Source organism: Tursiops truncatus, chromosome 6 (genome assembly GCF_011762595.2).
Source record: "Tursiops truncatus isolate mTurTru1 chromosome 6, mTurTru1.mat.Y, whole genome shotgun sequence".
Taxonomy (NCBI): domain Eukaryota; kingdom Metazoa; phylum Chordata; class Mammalia; order Artiodactyla; family Delphinidae; genus Tursiops; species Tursiops truncatus.
This window is the reverse complement of record NC_047039.1, coordinates 72,501,980-72,529,064: the sequence shown is the minus strand read 5'-3', so window position 1 is coordinate 72,529,064 and position 27,085 is coordinate 72,501,980. Positions and strand designations below refer to the sequence as shown.

The window sequence follows — 27,085 nt, the reverse complement described above, 5'->3', positions numbered from 1 at the left end:
TAAAGCCTAAAAAATTACATTATGAGTGTCTCAGTGCTATTCCCAATTTCACACAGTTTTTAATTTTCTGGAGTTAAATTTGTTTTATTCCAATTTTGTTTGGATCCTTAACTCTGAGAGTATGCATAGCTGATCTAGAACGATTTAAGTTCACATGGAACCCAGTCTTCCAGAATGAGCTATAGGTGGCAAGAATGGCTTTGGGTCAGCAGCTGACAAAAATGCCAGATAAAATCTTCTGATATCTGCATACGGCTTTCTATCAAATTTATCTTAAAATGTGCCAAACTATACAAGGGAGATTAATTGGTATGAGGAGAGAAATGTGCCTGTGTTAAGACATGCATATCGAATACTAATCTTATTAACTGAATTTTTTCTTATTTATTTTTTTTATTGAAGTATAGTTAATTTACAATATTGTGTTAGTTTTGAGTGTACAGCAAAGCGATTCAGTTACTTTGCTGTACACTTGATTTTCAGATTCTTTTCCATTATAGAATATTTCAAGATACTGAGTATAATTCCCTGTGCTATGCAGTAGGTCCTTGTTGTTTACCTATTTTATATATAGCAATGTGTATCTGTTAATCCCAAACTCCTAATTTATCTCCCCCCACTGCCTGCCTTAACTGGGTTTTTTGTTTTTTGTTTTTTAAACCTCTTTATTGGAGTGTAATTGCTCCACAATGGTGCGTTAGCCTCTGCTCTACAACAAAGTGAATGTCCCACAGATACATACGTCCCCATATCTCCCCCGTCCTGTCTCCCTCCCTCCACCCCATCCCACCCCTCCAGGCAGTCACAAAGCACCGAGCTGATCTCCCCACGCCACGCGGCTGCCTCGCACCAGCTATCCACTTCACGCCCGGTACTGTATACACGTCCATGCCACCCTCCCCCCTCGTCCCAGCCCACCCCGCTCCCCGTATCCCCAAGTCCACCCTCTAGTAGGTCTGTGTTTTTATTCCCGTCTTGCCCCTAGGTTCTTCATGACCATTATTATTATTATTATTATTTTAGATTCCATGTATATGTGTTAGCATACGGTATTTGTTTTTCTCTTTCTGACTTACTTCACTCTGTATGACAGTCTCTAGGTCCATCCACCTCACTACAAATAACTCAATTTCGTTTCTTTTTATGGCTGAGTAATATTCCATTGTATATATGTACCATATCTTCTTTATCCATTCATCTGTTGATGGACACTTAGGTTGCTTCCACGTCCTGGCTATTGTAAATAGAGCTGCAGTGAATATTTTGGTACATGACTCTTTTTGAATTATGGTTTTCTCAGGGTATATGCCCAGTAGTAGGATTGCTGGGTCGTATGGTAGTTTTATTTTTAGTTTTTTAAGGAATCTCCATACTGTTCTCCATAGTGGCTGTATCAATTTACATTCCCACCAACGGTGCAAGAGGGTTCCCTTTTCTCCACACCCTCTCCAGCATTTATTGTTTGTAGATTTTTTCATGATGGCCATTCTGACCGGTGTGAGATATCTCATTGTAGTTTTGATTTGTATTTCTCTAATGATTAATGATTTAACTGGGTTTTTTGACTTCTAGAAAAAAGGCGTTGCTTGTCTTGAGAACATAGAGTTGACTGAACCAGACTGGTTTTTAGACTGACCATGGGATGGACTCTTAAGGAAACAGCTACAGTGTCCTAAATGAATATAATAACATCCAACAAAAGGAGTGAGAAAACTAGTTGTAATAGTAAAATAGATAAAGAGATGTGAGGCCTCTTTTCTCCCTCTTCTAAGGCTCGTTACTAAGCATGGGGACCAATATGGAATTAGTGATGGGTCCCATACTGGGAATTTGTTAAATATCTGTGTCTTCCTCTTAATTTACTGGACCCTGCCCCCTATCATGGGTCTGCATCTCCATTTTAATTTTTCCTGAGAACCTGGCTACTCCCTCTCAGAGTATTAACACATAGAAGGACAGAGTTTGCAGCTTCACATGTTTGACTGTTTAAATACTTTTCACTCTGGTAGGTAAGCCCCATTCTATGGATGGTGAAAACTGAGGTTCAGAAAGAAAAATAGCTTTCTCAAAGTCACACAGCAGAGGCTGGGGCTAGAACCTAGTTTTTCTGACTCCAACTCCAGAATAGGTCCTGCCAGGATAGCCTCAGGCCACATGGCTCCTGACTTAGGTTTCAGTATCAGGAGTTAGATATAACTCTATCAATTAATAAGAAAAACAACTTGCTATGCATAAATTGCTAATAATTATTACACGATTGTGATTCTGTATTAGCCTGACAGGTGGAATAAAACCCACCTTGTTGGAATGGCTTTGTGCTTTGTATTCCATAGCAGTAGGTGATTCATTTATTCCACTCAACAAATATGTGTTACCTACTTTGTGCCAGACCATTTTATGCACTGAGAAACATAACTGAACAAAAAAGACAAAAATCCCTGCTAGGAAGGGGAGATGGATGATAAAGATGTGAAAACTGTGTAATAAATACTAGGCTTGTGACAGAGCTGGTGATGACGAGAGAACAAAGGCCATTTACTTTATGCAAAAATTCAGTGTTCCCAAACTCCACATTCTCTCAGCGATATTTAGGGTTTATGGCCATAGACTCATAGTCATTTTTAAAAGCACCTTCATTTTAAAAATTCCTATGGAGAAATAAGTTTATTATTGTGAATCTGAAATTCTCTAACGTCTACCCATCTCCTGTTTCCCCCATCACTACAGTTTTTTTTAAGAGGTTTGTTAACATAAGATTTAAAAAAATAATACAAGAAATTAATAGAAATCACAATCTACTAGTCTGTGGGCCAGATTTTGGCTCATATGAGTTTTCACTAACCTACACAGTATTTTTTTTTTTTTTTTTTGGCGTTGCCGTGCAGCATGTGGGATCTTAGTTCCCCGACCAGGGATCGAACCCATGCCCCCTGCATTGGAAGTGTGGAGTCTTAACCACTGGACCACCAGGGAATTCCCCTCCTACACAGTATTTTTAATTAAAAAGTTAATTGTAACAATTGAACATCACAGATAATAGCCCCAAATCAAGATTTCTAGCTTTTCTTGAGTAATTGAAAGATTTACCTCTCCTGGACCTGAATTTTTTGCATGGAAACAATGGGCTGGAGCCAAGTGGCAGGCTTCCAGTATAGATGGGTCATATAGGCCTTCTGTGTCACCACAGTCTTGACCTATCCTGCTGTAATCATTCTAATTTTCTGCTGATTCCATAAAGACATGTGAATTTGTTTCCTATGAAGAAGAGAATGTGTATGTATATTTTTCAGTCGTGGAAGGGGTGCAAAGAGACATAAAATATTTCAAGAAAGGCGCGAGAAGTTTCATGTGGAGTAACAAGAGGTTAAAAAAAATTAGGGGCCACTTACCCAAGGAAAATGCTCTGCTAATTGGGTTCAGGAAAAGCTGGTTATGAATGCCAAGTGGTTTAGCGAGGCTTGGTTCCCCTTCCAGTTATCCTCAGGTTTGAGAAAATGTAGTTGTATTCTTTCCTCCTGCTGCTGTCAGTAATTCAGTCAACTTTTTTTCCTGGTAGGTCAGCCCACCTGAGGTTCTCTGTTTGCCCGTGCTGAACATATCAAGAACTGAATTCAGCTACTTCACTGAGACAAGGTTTATTTTAGAAGAGCTAAATATCTCTGAATCATTCCACATATTCCGAGATGAAATTAATCTGCATCAGCTAAATAATGAAGGGAAGTTATCTCTAACACTTGTTGGCAGCAACATGCTGGCGAGGTAAGGCTTCACAGGAGGCTCTGGAGGGAGGTTTGATCTTTTAACAAAGGTTCTTTTGTGCAAAGTGTTACCTTGTTCAGGATTTTTGTAGTTCAGGGAGATGTATTAAAGGCCAAGGACATTCACAGGAAAGGGAATGTGTTTTTTCTCTTACGTCAAAATTCAGGCTATGCCAGTTCTCTGTTTTTACTTTGGCATTTCAAATATGACATCTTTGAGTGGAAAGTTCTTGTAAAATAGACCAAAATTATAATTTTAAATCATTTCAAACACTTTCTTATAGCAACGTGACAGTCCTATGTATTGTTGCTGAAAATGTATAATGAAGATTGAAATTAAACACTAAGTAAAACTGAAAGATTCTTATCTCAGTAGTGAAATGGAAAATTATGTACATGGGCTATGAAAGCTCTTGGATCACTGGCTCATTTATTCATAGCATTATACTATAAAAGCAGGATGGATTTTTGATAGTTCATGTAATTTGAACTCCTTATTTTATGGACAAGAAACCTGAAACCCAGTGTTGCAAATGACTTGCCCAAAGTACCACATGCAGTTAGTAGAAGAGTTCGGACGAGAACATGGGTCTTCTGCTTCCTTCAATAAGTCCTTAGGGGCTGCTAACTGGTACATGAATCTACAGGTACATAAAGAGGAATGAGACAAATTCCCTGCTTTCAAGGACCTTACAGCCCATCGCAAAGAGTCCTATTCTGATAAGCTCTCTGTTGCTAATGAGTGAAGAGTCCCCAGCAGTTTGAGATGATAGTTTTTTTGCACACTTTGCCAATTTGCTGATCATTGATGACATTCACCAGTGGACGCTGATCTTAGTATACATGAAATAAAAACGTGTACAAGTATCTAATTTTTAATCTAACCTTCTTAAGGAAGCATCCTTAGGGATGAATACGCTGAATCAGTCATGCAGTTCATTCAGTTATAAAGAGTTTGGAAAAGAATCTGCCTGTGTGGGCTGTTTTTATCCCCATGTTATTTGAAACACACAAAATTCTTTTGAATAATATTTATCAATCAGTTGTTGACAACTGGCTGAGAGTTATTCATAGGTTATTTGACTGACTTCAGTTATTAGTGTTCATGCTTGACTAAATTTACGTGTTAACTTTTTCAAACCAACTATAACACAAGTAGATGTGGACAAAAACAATGCAGGAAGCCAAAGGAGTGAACTATGAAACATGTGTTTCAGTCAAGATCTTAGGGAGAGTTTTGTAACCAATTAAAATGGAAACCGTGCTGGTTTTGAGACTGAAATTGTGAAGTCTGGCTTTTGGATTGTTTATGAAATAGGATGTTTTTCAACATCAAATTGAGATCATTTTCTTCATTTGCCATTCTTTGGTTTTTGGCAGACAGAAAGAATACAGTTTTATCCACATCTTTCTTCCTGCCTTCGATAAAAGCCAGCTCTATCTCATGTAAAAAGAATGATGTGGAAATAAATAAGCCAGTAGTATTTTTTCCTCCAGCACCATAACTGGATGTGTGAACTTTGGAACTAGATAGGGTTTAAATACAAGTAGTCTACTTACTAGCTATGTGACCTTGGTCACTTTTATTGTATCTTATTTTTTTATACAATTTTTAAAGGTTACACTCCATTTGCAGTTTTTACAAAATATTGGTTATATTCCCCATGTTATTTTAGTCACGTTTCTTAACCTTTTCATGCCTTTTTCCCCCATTGTAAAATGGGGATTTTAATAGAACCCATTGAATAGGGTCATTTTATGGTATAAAATGTGAAAATACTCTGAAAGTATTTATTATAGTGTCTGACCTGTAGTGGAAGCTCAGTAAATATTAGGTATAACAATGATTATTATTGTTGTTATTATTATGTCCAACAGCAAAACAAGAGGTGTGAAGAGGTACTAAGGCGTGAAGATCTTCTAAGACTCTTGGGGAGGTGATTAGTTGAAATGAAATGTGATAACACAGAATAAGTCATGTGAACTTACATATGTATTTGGCTATTAAGAGGAGGTCATTTGTGTGGAAGCAGAGGTTAAATAATTCCAAAAAGCAAGAAAACATGCCATATCCCTTCCTCTTCCTCTCCTCCATTTGCTTTACAGTGAGGACAAAACTTTAGAATCAGCAGTCGTCAAGGTCATTAATCCAGTTGAGCAGGACGATGCCGGGTTTGAGTACCGAGAGTCTTCCTCCTCTCTGGTGGTGAAAGAGATTCTCCAGGAGGCTCCCGAGCTCATCACCGAGCAGCTGGCTCATCTGCTCAGAGGTGAGAGATGACTCTTTCTATTAAATACTGGAAGGCTTAATGGAGTGTCTCTTGACTCGCTCATGCAGAAAGAGTGCGATCCATTCTTGGGTTAACAATCCCTTTCAAGACCACGGGAAGCTTCATCAGAGAGGCAGGGAGTAAAGAGTTTGTTAAAGAGTAGCATTATATTGAATATTAAAAATGTGCATTTAGAAACAGGCATGAAGGATCTTTGCTCTTGCACCAGATCAGCATATTAAATGGACCTGCTGCACTTCTGCTGGGGAGCGGGAATAGCTCCTCTGGCCGTCTAACAGCTTCCAGAGGTGATTCTTGCTCCGGAACAGAGTGGATATGGGCCAGAATTCCACACCCCTACGTGGAAATATCTGCTGGTACTTATACGTGCCTCGTTTATATAATACTGCTTGGATGGCAAAGTTACGCACCTTCGTTTTGGTGATATTGTGCAGGGCTTTTATGGTCAGATTGCCACCTCCTTCTCCCCCCATCCTGTGGTGTTTTCCACCTTCACCAGCCTGCTTTAAGCACACCATCGTCAATTATCCTCGTCTCTCTTTCGTCTTCCTCAGTGGAGCCCATCTCTTCTAAAAAGTGGTTTCCAAGCTGGAAATTGTCAGTTGACTTTGGTGCCACAAAATTAACCACAAAAATTCCATATTATCTTGTGTAGGGCAGTTTGGGGTTTTGTATAAAGCTTTTTTTCTCCTTCCAGCAATCCGTCTTGAACATGGTAGACAAAGACTTTTCTCAGAAGTATTTGACATAGGAAAGTGAAAAGCAGTGATTAACAGGCTGAAAGAATTAAAAAAGGAAAGAGAAGCCCAAGAATACGTGACAACTCTTTTAAGGCCTTTTTCCTTTGCTTCCTCTACTACTACCAGAATTTGGAGAGAAAAAGGTCCTAGACTTTTATAGTTCCGACAAATGTCTTAGAACCAGCGGCCCCAGTCAACCTGTTTTAAATACTTTTCTGGCTCTGGACATCTGTAAAACTGCTCTCTGGGAAACTGTGCCTTCAAGTAAACTAAGTCAGCGCAATCATTTATTTATGACAGAGCAGAAGGGAAATAAAGGCGATCGGGGATCTCGGCCAAGAAGGAAGTTGTTTGGCAGTGCAAATATGTGGTGCAGGCAAACACTAGAGAATATGCTGTTTAAACATTTTGCAAACTAAGAAGTTTGGTTTATTGTTCAAAAAACATACAAGTGTTGTTTAGTAGGAAAGAAATGTAGTCAAGGAATAGTTCATCATGATTTTCTATAAGTAATAAAATAATATCAAACTGCAGTACATTGGAACAAAGATATGATTTTGTTGTTGACGATGATGATAACAATGATGATATTCAGATTTAGGGAGTTAGAAGGGATGCAGACCCTCTTGTTAGTTACCTTAGTTTTAGTTTTCAAAGCTACCAAGAATTAGAACTATGGTAAAGGACCTTGGTTTTTCTTATCATCAGATATTTTTCATAACTTTGGGCTTGAGATGGCACTGGAAAGCTGGCAGGATAGGGACATCACTTCCTTGTTGCTTGGAAATTGGAATTTGAACGGATAGAGTGCCTCTACCTGTGAAGACTGCCAATACAAACGCTGTCACGAGGAAGCCAGAGTCACTGAAGCCTGGGAGGCAGTAGACATGGGTGTCTTATTATAGTGGAAAGAGGGCTCTGGGGACCTTTGACCAAAGTGTGTGTATGTGCATATGCATGTATACATTACGTGGAAGGGAGGTGAAACATCACTGAACAGTTTGGCCAAAAGGGAACCGAAGGATTATGATCTGAGGAGTTTGCCTTTAAAAAGGTAACTGAAATGTTCGGAGTGAGAAGGGCAATGGGCCAATTTTTAAAACCTCTTGAATCTTTAATAAATATAAGAAAGGAACCAAGTCGAATTTTGCTATGTTCACTAAGCTCAAACTTAGATTTTAGGGCTTCCCTGGTGGCGCGGTGGTTGAGAGTCCGCCTGCCGATGCAGGGGACACAGGTATGTGCCCCGGTCCGGGAAGATCCCACATGCCGCGGAGCGGCTGGGCCCGTGAGCCATGGCCGCTGAGCCTGCGCGTCCGGAGCCTGCGCGTCCGGAGCCTGGCTCCGCAACGGGAGAGGCCACAACAGTGAGAGGCCCGCGTACCGCAAAAAAAACAAAAACAAAAAAAACCCCTTAGATTTTATAGTTTTCCAATCATGTATTAACACCAAACCTACAGGGAAGTTTTAAAGGGAACTTTTTTTATGTGCCTGTAAATAATTTTAGGATTCATTATTTTCATAACATAATTCTTTCTAAAGAGTTTTCTCTGGAAATAGCTATGTTATTTTGTATTTTGGGGTGCTCAAAATGATCATTAATTTGACACACATGTCTAGAACATGTATTATGCATTCTTCTAGGTCTTGAAGGAATGCAAATTTCTACACACACCTCTGCCATAAAGAATTTTGAAAAATGTCTGTTTCCAGATGTCATGAGGGTTAAATATTTACAGTCAAGAATTGAAAGAATCTTTAAAAACAGCATAATTGGACCTCTATGGAAGATATATTATTATAAACTTTGTGCCAAAAAAAATCTGAATATACTCCAAACTAAGTACTTAATCAATTTGGTTGTTCTTTGCCTTTCATTCTCATGATCATATCCTAAAATCCATCATGCTGAGGCACACTGGTGTGCTGTAAGTGGATTTCAAGTGGGCCAAGATATTGATCCCTTCAGTCCTTGGAGAGGACCCTAAGTATGCCTCCTAGCCTGGTAGGCTGAAAAAAAAATCTAATTTTCTGTGTGTTCCTTAATGTGCAAAAGATTGAGCCTACTGTTCCACCGTTCTTATCTTTGGTGCCTGGAACAGTGCCTGTCATATAATAGACCCTCAATAAATCCTGTCATAAAATGAATTTTGCAAGATTGTTTATATAGTTTCTATGACTATATTGATTTAATTGGTACTATGATATTGTGATTTCCATTTGATTCCAGCCCACCCCTACAATATTCTTAATGTCCAGAATTTGAACATTGTTTCTTCCAATAATAACCCCCCCACTTTTTTAGCTTTTAGAAATCCTTGTTTTCGTATTTTGCAAACGTTTGTTTTTATTTTCATCTTTTGGTTGTCCACTTTATATATATAAGTTTAACCCTTTCATGGAGTATAATACATGCACAGAAAAGAATACAAAACATAAATATAAAAATATAAATATACAGTTCAGTGAAATATCACAAAAGGGACACCATTTTAACAATTAACCAGGTTAAGAAGTAGAACAAGATGACCGCTTTGTGCCCCTCCCCATCGCCACTCACTCCCTCTCTAACTAAGTAAGGGTAACCAATATTCTGATTTTTATGGCGCACACTTTCCTGCTTTTCTTTAAATTTTACCACCGCTATGTGTCCCCCATAACACTAGAGATTGGTTTTTGTCTGTTTTGTATATTATGTAGATGGACTCATATAGTATACACTCTCATTGTTATTAGATCTCTATATTTATATTAAATGTAGTATCTATTTGCATAGGTCAGTTATCTATCATCTATTCATCTATTATTTATTTATTTTATTTTTTGTGTCCTTTCTTCTTCCATAGAATATTTGAAGTGGTTTACAAAAAGGCATGTAAATATAACAAAACAGAAAAAAGGGTCAGAGTCAGGAAACATACAAATAAATAAATTTGGAGGAGTAAAAGTGGTGTTCTGTTTGAAAGTTTGAATAATAGCTTTCTGGAGTCAATGAAAAAATAGAAATATAATTAATTGTAAAATTCATATTATTACTAAAACAAACACATATACCAGTTCCTTATTAAAAGAACATCTAAGTCTAAAGGTTTTTTCCTTATGTCAGTCTTCTTGAAAAGACACCTAATAGTCATAGGTATCCTCCAACTTTTACATATGTAATAGCATTTATACAGGAACTGGGCAGAGTGCATCACACACTTTCTGCTCCTCAGTCAGCGTATGGGGATGGTTTTAATCAGCTTCATCTTGTCTAGTAAACGTATTTCCTGTTCCAAATCTCTTTTCTATACATGCTGATGTTTTTCTCTAAATACAGGATAGTAATACTTAAAATCAGTCATACTGGGATCTTTTGTAGTCTTACACTCACTGCTGTAGCTGTATATCAAAATGTTTGCATTATGCGATAATATTATATTCAGATATGGAGATAGAACCTGATTATTATGGATGCTGCTAAAAGATCATTTGTATACTGATTAGAAGTAGGTATCAAGTTGCCAGTGTAGAAATAACCTGCTGTGTTTATCTAATAATCTCCCCTGTCATGCTATCATATGGACCTTGGCAGGAGAGTTATGGATAAATGTCAACAGGTGACCCAGCCATGGCTAATATGTGTTCAGTCTCTGTGGGGGATTTAACAACGTTGACATAATTTGTGTTTTCTTGAATTAATACTTCTTACAATAGCTAGGTCTTGCTGTTGTCTTTCAGTAGGACATACCTCAAACTTAGAGATTTCAGGATACAGATCATTAGCATCTCTTTCATCTGAAAAGGCATAGATTTACTTATGGAGATTACTTTCTAATTATTTGTGTAAGAAATTATTTGTCTAAGAAAAGAATGTGCTCATTCAGATGAGATCATAAGTAACCCTGATTTTTGGAAATGTGTCTTTTCATCCCCTTCCTATCTCTGTTTTTGCTGTTGTGGTTCCTGTTTCTTTGCTTTTTTTCTTTTCTTCTGACTTTTCTTTTCATCTCCTCCTCCTCTTTCTACTTTCTCCCTCCTACTACCTGCTTCTAAGATTTTACTGTTACCATTTTCAAATAAGCTGCAACCTGTTCTATCTAAAAGTCACATTATACAGTCATGGTGGCCTAAACTTGGTGTTTGGTTATGCCCTGGGTTTGTACCAAAAGCAAACAATTATAGACCTGCCAGACTCCTCAACCTGTATTCTTTTATTTCCTGCAGAAATGTTTACTAGAGGGTAATTGCCAAATTTAAGGTCCGTTAAATTGCTGAATCATTGCATTGGGGGTTTGTGTGCCCACATATGTGTGTGTGTGCTTCACAGAACCAGCTGGCAATGATGAGACTGCAGCCACTGATTACCAGGCAGGTTTCCATCAAAACCACACTTCACCTGGCCTTTCATGTTTATGTGTATAAAGCCTTGACAGAGCCACAACTTGAATAGTGAAACAGATAACAGCTTGTTCTTAGCTTAGGACGCAGAAAAACTATGCCCTAGGTTTTAAAGAAACAACTCTCTCCTTCTGGTGGTCATTCCATTTGAACTTTAATAAAGAATTGTTGCTTGCTATTTTCGTAGCCTAGATTAACAGCTTCGAAAAGATCCTTTTAAGGAGGTAAAATAGGAAAGGAACAGAGCCAGTTTTTTTTTCTTTTTTTTTTTTCTCTCTTGCCCAAAGAGTGAATCATCCATCTCCCAAAATGGTTACAAAGTCCAAAAGGAATTAAGCGGCTGTTTTGCTTAGGAAGAGGGATGGCCTGTGTTGGGGGAAGGGGAAAGAAATTATTTTTTCTGCAAGATATAAAACCAGAACATTTCCTCAACCTTAGAGTGTTAATTATTTCTTTTGCCATATAAAGATAAATTTTATTCTTAAATTCAGACATTTTAAATTTATAAGATTACTAAGCGGGGCTTCCCTGGTGGCACAGTGGTTGAGAATCTGCCTGCTAATGCAGGGTACACGGGTTCAAGCCCTGGTCTGGGAAGATCCCACATGCCGCGGAGCAACTAGGCCCGTGAGCCACAGCTACTGAGCCTGCGCGTCTGGAGCCTGTGCTCCGCAACAAGAGAGGCCGTGATAGTGAAGAGGCCCGCGCACCGCGATGAAGAGTGGCTCGCGCTCGCCGCAACTAGACAAAACCCTCGCACAGAAACGAAGACCCAACGCAGCCAAAAATAAATTTAAAAAATTTAAAAAAAAGATTACTATTAAAAAAAAAGATTACTAAGCATTTGAGTAATATGCTCCCGTTTTATCACTGTTCAGGCAGAAATATAAGCTAAGTTGCATTTTCTATTTTTTTCTCCTTCTCCCTTCCCCCTCCCTCCCTCTCTCTATTATTCATCCTTTAATTTTTTTTGTTTCAGTATGAAAAACAAAATGATCCCAGGTGAAACAGGAAAGAGGTTTCAAATCCCTTCTTTTCTGCTAAGAATTTATCATGCAGAATATGCCTTGACTGTGGTGAATGTTTTCCCCAAACAACTTCTGACTTCATTAGATCATGTTTGATATTAATGCACTGCAGTTGCTTTTGGCAAGAGGTCCTTCACTTCTCCATTCTTTTGAACAAAGAATATGTGGTTGATTTTTTTTCTAATGGAATGAAATGTTTGTTACTATTTTTTTTCGGTACGCGGGACTCTCACTGTTGTGGCCTCTCCCGTTGCGGAGCACAGGCTCCGGACGCGCAGGCTCAGCGGCCATGGCTCACGGTCCTAGCCGCTCCGCGGCATGTGGGATCTTCTTGACCGGGGCACGAACCCGTGTCCCCTGCATCGGCAGGTGGACTCTCAACCACTGCACCACCAGGGAAGCCCCTGTTACTGTTTTATTATAATTGCTTTCTCTGTTGCTTGTCGTTAATCCCCCATGGCCTGTGAATACCTAGGACGCATTTGGGTACATGTATATGGATTTAAGTACTTTTTAGTTCTGCTGAATTTGCTGGATGTTAAGTCAACTCTTATGCCAAAAATAGGTTTGATTTTGCGAAGAGGTGCCTTTGGCTGCTCCACATCCTGATACTGATATTTAACTAAGTATGTCGCTAAATGGATCTCTAAAGTGAAGTAGAAAAATTTGCTATAGATGAGTCTCTTGGATAAAGTTGGGCCATAGCCTTTCTTCTGCAGTAAAAACAACTCAGAGTATGGTGGCCATGTTTTGAGTTATTGTTTTCCTACTTACATCAGAACATCTTCTCCTTTTTAATTGTCAAGGTAAACCTAATTATAATGTCAGAAGTTTCTTTTCATTGAATTATTGTGTAGGATTCTGTTTAGTGCAATATCTGTTATATTAGTTTCTGAATACTGCCTTTTTATGTATTTTAAAATTAAGATCCCCAAATTGAAGAAATTGGATTCTAGATTTGACTGTAAGCCAGGCACATTTTTGTGAAATTTATCCCTAAATATTTATATTTTGATGCTAATACAGTTTTTTAATTTAAATTTGATTTTCTAATTGTTCATGATTGTTTATAGAAATACAAGGGTTGTATTATTGACCTTATATCATCAACCTTGCAAAATTTATTTACTATTTTAAGTTTATTTGTATTAATATTTGTATTACTAGTTAATTAATTCATTTGTATTGATGAATAATTCATTTGTATTTTCATTTGTAAGTTCATACACATACCATCTATGAAGAAGTCAGTTTTTATTTCTTCCTTTTCTTTCTTTATACTTTCGCTTCTTTTACCCGTGTTATTTCTCTGGGCTAGGATTCACATTGAAGTGTTAAATAGAAATAGAAATAGCAGGCATCTTTGTCTCATTCCTGATTTGAGGTGGAAGTCTTTCAATATTTCACAGTTAAATATAATGTTTGCTTTCCTTATTTGGTTTTTACAAATGCCCTTCATCAAATTAAGGAAATTGTCTTCTATTTCCACTTGGCTGAGATTTTATATGATTAAATCTTGGATTTTATCAAGTAGTTTCATTACTTGACATCTACTGAAGTGGTCATTTGATTTTTCTCTTCTATTAGTGTGGTGAATTATATTAATTAACTTTGGAATGTTAATTTGTCCTTTAATTCCTAGGAAATCCCTATTTGGTGACAATACAATATCCTATTATATATTGCTAATTTGATTTGGGACTAGCTTTAAAAAACTTTTTTGCAACTACGTTTATGAGAGAGACCTGCCTCTACTTCTTTCTTGTAATGTTTCTGTTGAGTGTTGGTATGAAGATTATGCTGGATTCAGAAAATAAGTTGGGAAGTGTTTTCTCTTTCTAATCTTCAGAAGAATTTGTGTAAAATTAGTATTTTTTAAATGTGTGGAACTATGGCTATTAAACTATGGATTCATTTTAAAATAAATACAAAACCATCCAGATTTTAAATTTCTTTTCCTGCCAGTTTTGGCAAGTTGAGTTTTTCCAGAAATGTCCATTTCCTCTAAAATTTAAAATCTATTAACGTTGTACTTCTCTTTTAATGTCATTAGAATCTGTAGTATGTCACGTTTCATTCCTAATACTGGAAAATTATACCTTCTGTCATTCTTCTCTCTCTTTTTTTCTTGAACAGTTTTTAAAAAACTGTTAGTCTTTTCAAAGTATCAATTTGTTGTTTTATTTTCTGTATACGTGTTTCTTTCCTGTGTCTTTAAGTTTTGCTCTTACCTTTATTATATCCTTCCTTATACATTTTTTTAATTGAATTTGTCAGTTTTTTTTTAACATCTTATGCTTTTGAGGATATAAAACTTCCTCAGAGCATAGCTTTAGTTGCATCTTACAAATCTAAATGTCATATTTTCATTATCATTCAATTAAAATATATTGTAATTTATGTTGTAATTTCTTCTTTTACCATGAGTTATTTAGAAGTGCATTGTTTATTTTTCAAACATTTGGAAATTTTCTAGTTTTGTTTTATTACTGATTTTTAGACTATTCTCATGATGGCCACAGAATATAACTATGTGATTGTAATCCTTTGACATTTGTTAAGGCTTGATTTTTTTGTCTCAACAGGTAGTTAATTTTGGTTAATGTCTCATTTGTATTAGAAAAGAAAGTATAGTCTGCCATTGTTGATAACAATGTTCAATTTATGTTAATTAGGTCAACTTTGTTACTCATGTTGCTCAAAATTCTACATATTTACAGATTTTTTTTCCTGCTGGTTCTTAGAGTTGCTGAGAGATGTGTGTGCAAAATTTCCCACTGAGACTGTGTTTTTATCTCATTCTTCATCCAGTTTTGCCAATTTTTTGTTTTACGTATTTAGAAGCTATTAGGTAATGTTATTAGCTCATATAAATTTAAGATTGTTGTATCTACCTGATGGTTGAATGTTTAATAATAAATACATATTTGTCTTAATTTCAAGTAATTCTTCTTGTCAGAGTCTACTTTATCTAATAATAGTATATTATATCAATGTTACATCTTTTTCTATTCTTTTACTTTGTTTTTCAATATCATTATATCTAAGGTGTGCTCTTGTAAACAGTATATTGCTATTGTAGTTTTTAAAATTCAGGTTCATAAATTTTGTCTTTTAATGGAAGTACTTTGTTTACTTGTTTGTTGTTGGTAAAAAACACATAACGTTAGATTTACCATGTTAAACATTTTTAAGTGTACGGTTCAGTAGTGTTAAGTATATTCACATTATTGTGCGACAGATCTCTAGAACTTTTTTGTCTTGCAACACTGAAACTCTATACCCACTGAACACTAATTGTCTCTTTACATTAATATAATTGCTCTAACATTTGGGTTTAATTTGTCATTTTGCTATTTGTTTTCTATTTATCTCACATTTTCCCCTTCTCCTCTCATTTCTTTACTGCTATTACACTAAATAAGAACTTTTACTATTACATTTCCTTCCATTAGCTTACTAGTTATGAATTCTTTTTTAGAAAATTATTTTAGCATTATAATAAAGATTACAAAATACCATTAAAATCTCTTGTAAATCGATATTTTTGCCACTTGTCTGATCATCCAAGAACCTTAGAGCAATTTATCTCTACTTAGTTCATTCTGCGATTTGTTACTATTGAAATGTATTTTATTTTATTTTATTTTTTTACTAAAATTTTCTTTATTTTTTTGAAATGTATTTTAATTACACATATATTTTAAACTCCATATTATAAATGTTTTATACAGTGAATATTGATTTATTCTTACCCACATATTTATATTCTCCAGTGTCATTTCCTTCCTGCATTTCTTTGCTTCCATCTATAATAATTTCCCTCTGCCTTTACTGTTTTGTTAATGTGGGTTCTTCTTGTGACAAATTCTTCCAGTTTATATTTCTGAAAATGTCTTTATTTTGCCTTCATTTTTTTCTTATATTTCAGTATAGAATTCAACATCAGCAATTATTTTATATCAGCACTTTGAAGCTGTAATTCCAATGTCTTCTGATTTTCATCATTTTAGATGAAATTAGCTCTCAGTTTTATTGTAGTTCCTTTGACAGTAATATATTTCTTTTTCTCTGATTTAAAACTTTTTCCCTCTGTAATTTTTAGCTGTTTCACTGTCATGTGCCTAGAGGTGTTTTTCTTTGTATTTATTCTTATTTGGGTTCATAATTTATCTTGAGTATTAGAGTAGTATCTTTCATTAATTTTGAAAAATGATTGACCACTGTTTTTCAGATATTGTCTCAGCCCATTTTTCTCTCTCCTTTCCAAGGGGAATTCCTATTACATGTATCTTAGACCTTTTTTCTATGTCACCTATGTTTCTTATGCTCATCTCTATATTTTTATCCATTTTTCTCTCCATGTGTCAGTGAGGATAGTTTCTTCTAAGATATTTTTCAATTCGCTAACTTTTTCCTTGCTATAATCTGTTGTTTACAGATATTTTTGTTCAGTTATTAAATGTATAGCCTTAAAATTTCTTTTGAACATTTTATTTATAGATTCTAATTCTCTTCTATAATTCTCCAGCTAATTTTTTTATTCCCCCGATTCTGTTTCCATTCTTTTCTCACGAGTTTTTTCCTCTGGAGTTTCCATTCATTTGTTTATATTTCCTTTATGCTTGGTAATTTTTTACTGAATGCTGAATATGTATATGCAAAATGTAGAGATGATGCTATAGATGATGAAATTCCTTTGCTATGGAGAGGATTTACTTTTGCACCTCAAAGGCAGTTAGAAGACTGTCAGATAAACTTAATGTATTCTGTGTTTGAGCTGATTCAAATCAGGATTTCAGGCTCCAGGAAGACTGGTCTATTTTTGCTTCACCCTTTTCTTACAGGCAGGACTCAGCAAACTTTTTCTGTGTCAGATTAGATAATAAATATTTCAGACTTTGCAGGTCTGTGGTCTCTGCTGCAACTATGCAACCCTGTCATTACAAAGAAAAAAATCCATGAAAAATATGTAAATTAATGGGTGTGGTTGTGTTCCAATAAAACTTTATTTATAAAAACAGGCAGTAGGTCATATTTGCCCTGCAGACTGTATTTTTCCAATCTTTTTTTTTTTTTTGCATCTTTATTGGAGTATAATTGCTTTACAATGGTGTGTTAGTTTCTGCTTTATAACAAAGTGAATCAGTTATACGTATACATATGTTCCCATATCTCTTCCCTCTTGAGTCTCCCTCCCTCCCACCCTCCCTATGCCACCCCTCCAGACGGTCACAAAGCACCGAGCTGATCTCCCTGTGCTATGCGGCTGCTTCCCACTAGCTATCTACCTTACGTTTGGTAGTGTATATATGTCCATGCCTCTCTCTCGCTTTGTCACAGCTTACCCTTCCCCCTCCCCATATCCTCAAGTCCATTCTATAGTAGGTCTGTGTCTTTATTCCTGTCTTACCGCTAGGTTCTTCATGACATTTGTTTTTTTCTTAAATTCCATATATATGTGTTAGCATACAGTATTTGTCTTTCTCTTTCTGACTTACTTCACTCTGTATGACAGACTCTGGGTCTATCCACCTCATTACAAATAGCTCAATTTCGTTTCTTTTTATGGCTGAGTAGTATTCCATTGTATATATGTGCCACATCTTCTTTATCCATTCATCCGATGATGGACACTTAGGTTGTTTCCATCTCTGGACTATTGTAAATAGAGCTGCAATGAACATTTTGGTACATGACTCTTTTTGAATTATGGTTTTCTCAGGGTATATGCCCAGTAGTGGGATTGCTGGGTCGTATGGTAGTTCTATTTGTAGTTTTTTAAGGAACCTCCATACTGTTCTCCATAGTGGCTGTACCAATTCACATTCCCACCAGCAGTGCAAGAGTGTTCCCTTTTCTCCACACCCTCTCCAGCATTTATTGTTTCTAGTTTTTTTTTTTTTTTTTGTGGTACACGGGCCTCTCACTGTTGTGGCCTCTCCCTTTGCCGAGCACAGGCTCCGGACGCGCAGGCTCAGCGGCCATGGCTCACGGGTCCAACCACTCCGCGGCATGTGGGATCTTCCCGGACCGGGGCACGAACCCATGTCCCCTGCATCGGCAGGCGGACTTTCAACCACCGCGCCACCAGGGAAGCCCATGTTTCTAGATTTTTTAATGATGGCCATTCTGACTGGTGTGAGATGATATCTCATTGTAGTTTTGATTTTCATTTCTCTAATGAGTAATGATGTTGAGCATTCTTTCATGTGTTGGCAGTCTGTATATCTTCTTTGGAGAAATGTCTATTTAGGTCTTCTGCCTTCCAATCTTTATGCCAGGATGTGGGGACATTCTCTCCAGGGATCTCATCTCAAATCTTGGGATATTTAAGATTCCTCTGTGGAGAGCTCTAAGCTCCAATTTTTGTCTCCCTCCTCCTGTGAAACTGCTGTTAGATCTGCTAATCTTCTCATGTGATTGGCTACAATATGAATTAGCAAACACTCAGAGGGGAAAAGCAACATCAAATGCTGAGTTTACCTCTTTGCACTTACTTTCTCTCCAGGATTGTAGCTTCTAAGATAGTCACCTGGGTAACTCTCTGATGCCTTCACAGATTTTTCCCAAAAAATTTATGTAGATTTTCTCCTTGTTCTTGGAACAAGTAATCTGGCAAGCGTATGAAGATCTTTTTTGAAATTTAGATTCACCATTGCCTTAACAAAGAGAGTAAAAATCATCCTTATATTTCAGGTTTTATGTCAGAAATTGTCAGACCAAAGGGTATATTCAGAATCCAGTTGGCTACTCCCCGCCCCATCTTTAAATGATAATTTGCCTTGAATCTGTTCAGTTCCCTTCATACTGACTGCTCCTTCTTTAGTTCTCATCTAAAACAGCCTTCTGATTCTCCCAGTGTGCCTTGTCTAATTCATTTCCTCATGGTAGCCAGAGTAAGTCTTATAAAACATAAATTTGAGCATGTTACCTCTCCCTGCTTAAAATTCTAGTGACTCTCCATTTCCCTTAGAATATGAAAGACAAATTTTAAGATAGCTTGAAAGGCCCTTCAGGACCTGAGCCCTGTTTACCTCTCCAACCTGATTTTTCAAAACTTTTTCTTTAAGACTGTATTCTCTAGTTCTAATCAATTTCTTTCCATTTCTTGAACTGGCCAAATCCTCTCCCACCTCAGTGCCTTTGCATATGATCTACCTCTCCCACCTCAGTGCCTTTGCATATGATGTCCCTTTTACCTTGCCTTTGCCTTAAGTTCCTAGTTATCATTCAAATCTCAGCTTAGCTTATTAACTCATTCTCTAGGAAACCTTTTCTGACTCCTGAATTCTTGCCTAGATTCAGAGTACTGTGTATTTCCTCAGCAATATTTCTTATCCCCCTTACATTGAAAATTTATGTGTCTACTTCTTTGTATCTCCTTAACTACTATAAGCTTCAAGGGCAAGGCTAGCTCTAGTCCAGTTATGAATCATTAGCATCTAGCACAGTGCCTGGCTTATAATAGGTGTTCAGTAGTTCTTTGCTAAAGGAATGAATGAATGAGATGCTTTAAATGTGTTTGGCAGTATTTATTTTTCATTATGATGTTTACATTTATTGATTTTTGGTATATAACCTTATAAGCTGGGAAAGCAGTATTATTTCTGTTTTTAAAATAGGCAAATAGGAACAGAGCAGCCAGATGACTTGCTTGGGATTTTTCAGGATTTTTAATGGTGAACGTGTATCTATTCTCTAGGTTCTATAGATCTCCAGGTAGATGGCAAGATTATGTACCATAGTTTTCCCTCACTCATTACTTCATTGCTCCTTTTACATTCTTACCACTTTCTTTATTTTCCTTCCCCCTATATTATCATTTAGGCCACACTGAAAACTAGAGAGATGGTGACACCCTGATTAATCAATAAGTTTGAGGATTTTTAGAGAGTTTAATCCTTCATCATTAAGCGAAACTTCCATTTCCCCCACGACTCTGTGTTAGTCTGGCCTCAGGATGCAGGGGAAGGAGATGTGACAGGTGGTTAACTCCTCCCTTTCAAGGTGAGATTATGCATAGAAATTCCAGGAGTTTGTGAGAGGTCAGTCATTCGTATTATCAAATCACTTTGTAATTGAAACCCGTGATTTAGAGCCAGTTTATGAATCCTTATAATTAGATATTAGTAAATAACTTCAAAACTGTGTGTGGTACCTGGAAGATTGGGAGTGGATTTGAGGTTCACTACCTTATCAGATTCCTTTGGTGCTGACATTGAGGCTATGAAATCATTTAATTTTTTTTTAACATCTTTATTGCAGTATAATTGCTTTACAGTGGTGTGTTAGTTTCTGCTTTATAACAAAGTGAATCAGCTATACATATACATATATCCCCATATCTCCTCCCTCTTGCGTCTCCCTCCCACCCTCCCTATCCCACGCCTCTAGGTGGTCACAAAGCACTGAGCTGATCTCCCTTCATTTGATTTTTAAAAGGAGGAAGTTCTTATGTGAAATCAGAAACATGATGAGTGGAAACAATCTTCTCTGTGGTCTCTTAAAGAGATTATTAAAGGGAAATATTAAATCATATTTAATATCCTTAAATAGTTTATCATTAACTTCCATTCTGAAATCATTTAAAACCAATGTTTATCACTTTTGTGTATCTGTGTGGGGTGGGGGAAAGAGACAGATTTTGTTCCTTTGTGTATAACTCTGCCGTAAAGTGTGCCGTAGTCAGTTCAGTTGCTGGGATTAATACTCAGAGAACAATGAGGCAGGACAGACAGTATCTGAAGCGTTTTCTAAAAACTGTCTCTTGAATGTTACACAATGAGGCCCCAGGCAAGAATCTGGAGTCTGGAAGTAGAAACAGAGATTGAGAGACCAGAAGACATTTATTTTTCTGGGCCCCATCCTGGCTTGACTGGAAAGTTTGAAGGTGACTTGATTCATGCCTTTCAGGTAGCATCCTTTTCAAGTGGATGGCCATGGAACCCAAGAAGATCTCAGAAAAGCAGGAGGAAATTCTTTCTATCCTGGAAGAAAAATTTCCTCGCTTACCTCCAAGAGATGACATTATCAGCGTCCTGCAGGAGACCCAATTCAGTGCTCAGGGTGAGTGACTCTGTCCCCCAGCTCTGTCTCAGCTGCTGAGGAGGGATGCTTTGTGATGTGGAGTGTTACTGGGCCCCAGGAGGTGAATTTGAGTGTGGCTTCACGTTCTTCCCTTTTGCTGGAGGTTGTGGAAGATGTTCAGGCATACCAGGTTAACTCATCTGGAAGAAGACAGTGTGTACTGCAGGCTTTCCTCTGAGACCTTCGTGTCTGGATGTGTGGTTAATCCATGCATCTAATGGGCACCCCAGATGCATCATCACATGAAACCTCTGTGCTGAGAGGGTTCTATTTTGAGAATGTGGCAGGAGCAATGTCAAGCACAATGAGATTTCATCCATCAATTAATTTTAGAAAAAAATAAGACTCTTAAGCAGATAAAAGTGTTCTGTAAGTCTAGGCTTTGTCAAGAGAGTGGATTTCCTGGATCAATTGTTTAATGATAATAATAATAGATGTAGTTCATTAAGTGCCTAATATGTCCAAGGTTCTGATGGTATAACTTTGCATGAATTAGAGTCCTCGCGACAACCCTGTCAGGTGGAATTATTTATTATGCCCGATTTCCAGATGGGAACACTGAAGCACAGAAAGGCATCTTTGCTTTCCCATCATCACACACACAGCTAGGAAGTGGCCAGGCCAGGATTTAAACCCAGACAGTCTATCTTTAAGGTGCATAGCTTTCTCCCTTAGTTCGGGATCCCTCGGGGCAGAGCCTTAGGCAAAGCAATTTATTTGGGAGGTGATCCCGGAAAACACTGATAGGGCATGGAGCGCTTTAACAAGCAAGTTAGCTTTGTGGGAAACCAGGCCTTCATCCCGCTAGGGAACTCTGCAAAAGAGTGTAAAATTGCACCGCAGAGTTTTCCTACCCGAGGGGTGCAGTGGCACGTTGCAACTTGTTTATCAGAGCTCCAAGAGCTGATTGTTAAATTTTCAGGAATTTTGTGAGTGGGTTGATGTTGGGTTGGCAGGTTGAAATCAGTCATGGTAGAAGGATTGACAACACAGAAATGAACACTACAACTCAGGTTTTGTTATGAGCATACCACTGGAATGTTGAGGGGTACTTAGTCCCAGGGACTGTTAATTCCCCCAGGGTGGGCTCTGGCAGCCAGAGAAAGCCCTCAGGAAAAGAGATGCAGGTGCTAGTGGTTGAGGGCCCTGCATTGGGAAAGTCTGAGGAAATGTGGACGGGACACTGACGCACCTGCCACACCTTCTGTTACATATGCTCTTGTGCATGTGCACAAGATGTACGTGGATGTATAGCTGCATGATGGCATGCATTTTGTCATTCATTTTCAAAACTAGACCAAACTTTTAATGTCACTGTATATTCTATAAAGCATTTTACGCTGTAGTATGATAGATTGAAGCCTTCCAATCTTCAAGTCGAAGAAAAATATTTAGTACCTATCTGTTTCCCCATACTGCTGTGATTGACAGTGTTCTAAGTTGGAAGGGCAAGTAGTTGACTCTGCTGTCTTAATATGCATCTGGGTAGGAGATACGTGCTTTACTGGCCTTTACTGTAAGTCTTCTTCTCAAGAGTTTAGGCCTAATCTGATACAATAACCTAGGGTGAGAATTCATTGTTAAGCCAGAGCCTTTCCTGATTTTCTGTGATAAATTTTATTGAAGCACATGGGTCAGCTGACTAAAAACTATGCAGTTCTGGATAATTTATCCCTTCTGGATTATTCCTCCGATCATTTAAGTAATCCTTTATCTCCTATTGCCAGAGCCTATTACAAGGGGGACCAACTTAATTATGATAGTTTTATGGGTCATATTTATAAAGTGCATTTTGAGTAAAATTATAGTTGAAAACATGGAGACTCACCTTAATGCATCCTGAAAGCAAATCGTGGCCTTCTTAGGTATTATTTGGTTATTTGCTTGGTTATGCTACTTTTCTTTTTACCTCCTCCCCTTCCCTTCTCTGCTTTTATCTGCTATGGGCTTCCAGAGTCTGACCTCTGAGTATTTGATCTTCTGGGCTCCCCTGAAGATTACTGGTTTCTGGTTGGATTTGGTCCATGGGAAGACTTAGAAACATATGGGGCGTGGGAGTCAAAGGAAGAAGAGACTGTAATATTTCTTCCCTGCTCCCTTCCTGTTTGGTGCTAAGTTTCTGGCAGCCCCTCTTCTACTGTTCCAGATCCCTGTTTCCCTCCTTTGAACCTCTGCTAGTCTCCGAATGCCTCACTATCTTTTATTAGTTTTCTCAGTCCCGCCCACATCTCTGTAAGAGTCCTGCCATTAAAGAATCTTCTTTTGCATCCTGAAGGGTGAATGCTATTTCCTGCTGGGATCCTAACTGATGCAAACATTGTCAGTAATGTGATTTTTGCCTTAATATGTGTGTTTATTATGGTTAAAAGAAATATGAGAGGGGAAATACTGAAATTAACAGGGCGACTTCTTTAGATAATCCCTTGATATTACCAAAAAAGTTCCCCAAGTATAACATACTGTTTTTTTCTCTAATCCACAGGTTTGAGTATTGAACAGACAATGCTGAAGGATCTGAAGGAACTTTCAGATGGAGAAATAAAAGTGGCCATTAGTAGCGTGAACATGACCCTGGAGGTAAGGGTGGGAAAGCTTTTTCAGCAATGACAGATTTCACACAATTGCATTCTGAGAAAATGGAATACGATTCTGTCTATTGCATAAGTTAGTGTTAGTCTTTTGCTGTGATATATTTGCTTCTTTGTGATATATTTGACTAGGAATGCGGGTTATTATTTTGGGTGAAAACACTATGCTAAACCAATGAAAAATGCCAAACAAGGTGAGTGCCACTTCATTCATCTCAGTAAAACAAAACCTAAAACATAATCACATATGTATACATGTATGTGTATGTATATGTATATCCTGTTTAATAACAATGATTATACATGTGATTAGATTCACTTCCTTTTTCTGTGCACTACCCTGCATTGTCCATAGATCTGTTCTAAGAAACCAAGCTGTCCTTTGGCTTTTGTAAGCTATTTGGATCCATGTCATTTTGAGAATCAATGGTGACAAGTCAAGTATTAATAAGACCCTCCTTCCAATCTGTTAAATGAATGATTCAAAGTGAATGCAGCTCTTGACTTTGTATGTTTCCTTGGTCAATTGTCTTTTGTTTACTTTGGGGCTTTTCAGTGACTTGCACGTTAATCTTAATTAACCTAACTAATGGGAATTATATTTTACAGAGGCACGTTTATGCCGTGCAGAACTCTGAGTATTTTTTACTGTTATGTTGCCTTGATCAAGCGATCCACCTTTAATTGAGGCACTGAACTCTCAAGTCAAGTTTATGGAGATAAAAATTGCTGTCTAGGCATTTTGTCTTTTAGATTTTAGAACTGTATGTTGCTATTCTTTTTATTTTTCTGGTGGTAATGGTGACTGTATCACTGTGTATATTTCTAGGGCATAGCAGGCACGCATCGGGTATCCATGCCTCGGAAAACCCAAGAGCAAACCAGGTGGCTTTTTCTGTGATTTCTTTGTAAAATTGTTCCTAGGTGTTTTGATATTGTAGTTCGGCTTGTACATCCATATGAGTACCAAGAGGCAGAGTGTTGTCGCTAAAGATACTCACACTTGATGGTGATATAGTTTACAGACCATATTCTCATTGCATATAGAAACTCAACTGTTTCTGTGGACTTTCGAATTGATAAATGCTCCATATGATTAGATGGTGATGTGACTCAATACAAGAAATACATGCAATTTGGGATGTAGTAATGAGATCATCACTTCAATTACAAATCTGCTTTGTGTCTAGAAATCCAAGGAAGACATGGATCTTGCAAGGGTCAGTGGCTTTGAGAATCATTTCTACCAGTTCAGGCCTTAGGGTTTTCTTTCTCTTTCCCCCCTCCCGTCTCCCTTCATTTAATGGCATCTTATTAGGTTTTAAATGCCTTGTTTGGAATTCCTTTCTAAATCAACATAGAGCATCTTGTAATTGCTTAGGGAACTGTCTGTAGTTAGCAAGTTATTTTAAGGCTATTATTATTATTATAGATTTACTGTAGCTTTAATGTACCTTCATTTATATTATAGGAGTATACAAATGGCTCTGTCAGATATGTTAAACTGTAAATGTTTATCAAGCTGAATAAGTGATAAAAAGATCGTCTTAATTTTGACAGTAATTTACATAGAGGGCCAGTAATTAATCAGGCGGCTAAGTACATCTCTGGAAGAGCTATATGATCTTCTGGGAGGAGGGAGAAGGACATTTATACATATAAAGAAGGGTACACAGATTAAACTCTAATCAGCTGAATGAGAGCTTTTCACTTGTACATAACAGGGATATTAAAGATAACTGAGAAATGCAGAAGGAACTCCTTAATAACATTGTATGTCTTCTTTGAGAGAGAAAATGTACACTATTTAATCTTTTAGTTGGAAAAATCCCCAAGTTAAGGGCAGAGTTTGGTTTTCTCCATAGATCATCCTGTGATACAGTGGCATTTTCACAATCTCTATCTATATTTGATTATATTTCAATATTCCTTTCCCATTCCCATTTAAAAATAATGACAGAATTCCCCGTCTTATTTTGTGTGTTTTGGAACAGCTGTCTAATAGCCCTTTAAATCTAGACATATTCTCAAAGAAATTTTCTTAGTTCCTATGACTTTCTAAATCTTACTTGTCCTTCAAAGCATGGTCAAGACCTAGCTACTTCATGATGACTTGTAGAAATTATCCATTTTCTATTACCACTTGCAAAATTGACCAACTTAGGACTTAAATATATACTATATCTTCCATTAATTTTGAACTTGTTTCAAATATTTAATCATGGTTAGACAATATTTTAAGTTAATTGGGGGTAAAGATGGTATTGTTGGCTTCTGTCTCCCTTTGATTTCCTGACACCGTGCTGGGGACATAGTAGGTACTCGGTTAATACAGATACACGTTGGTGTCTGCCATTTGTTCCTTTGATACCTGATTTTCATTTCCTGTTAAATTTAAGTAAGTCAGCTAGGAAAGCAAAGCCGTCTAACTATGCATCCAGGCCAATTTACTTTGTTTCCTTCCAGTCGGTTTCAACTGTAGCTGAAGGCTGAGATCAGCTAGATAAAATATGGCCCACATATTTATCAGTAGAACTGCTTATCCAGCAGTCCCAAATTTGAATGGGTTACTTGTCACTGGAAGGAATCAGCTGGAAGTTCTGTGTGATGTCGGAGCAATGGGAAAGAGGATTCCTTACATTTTCAATGGCCCTTTGCAACTCCACAGTTGTATGTGTCATGGCTTTTATTTGCCTGATGACCCAGTTAACTTTCTTGGGTGGAAATATTGAGAAAATAAGAGGAATTTGTCTCCTTGCAACATATATAGAATGTCCTTCAGAGGGAAGCACTGGTTTGGGTGGTAGAAACCACTACCTTTGACAGATGGGTTCACTCTGGCCCTCTACGTTATAAAGAGAAAGCTACTAAACCTTTTGTCTCTCCTTTTTATTGTAGTATATCTCACAAATGATAGTTGTTCTAATTAAGGTTATATGGGTTATTGAAAATCTACCGTCGAAAGTAAATAATTACAATAATACTGAGTTTCAGTGCTTTGTTCAATATGTGAGATCAGAACGAGTGTGACCTTGAAAAGCAGTAGATAAAAAAATGGCCATATCAGGGGGCTTCCCTGGTGGCGCAGTGGTTGAGAGTCCGCCTGCCGATGTGCGGGACATGGGTTCGTGTCCCGGTCCGGGAGGATCCCACATGCCGTGGAGCACTGAGCCTGCACGTCCGGAGCCTGTGCTCCTCAACAGGAGAGGC

The 27,085-nt window shown here is 37.4% G+C and overlaps 1 protein-coding gene across 6 annotated transcripts in view; it reads left to right on the top strand.

Annotated features, from left to right (window-relative positions):
• The window catches only part of PRUNE2 (prune homolog 2 with BCH domain), a 375,414-nt gene that overhangs the window by 156,264 nt on the left and 192,065 nt on the right, over positions 1-27,085 (top strand). For all 6 annotated transcript variants that reach the window (XM_073806228.1, XM_033858188.2, XM_073806229.1 and 3 more), the window contains 4 exons: positions 3,557-3,759; positions 5,865-6,028; positions 21,114-21,266; positions 23,770-23,864. In XM_073806228.1, coding sequence (XP_073662329.1) covers positions 3,557-3,759; positions 5,865-6,028; positions 21,114-21,266; positions 23,770-23,864 — 615 coding nt within the window. The remainder of the gene's footprint in view (positions 1-3,556; positions 3,760-5,864; positions 6,029-21,113; positions 21,267-23,769; positions 23,865-27,085) is intronic.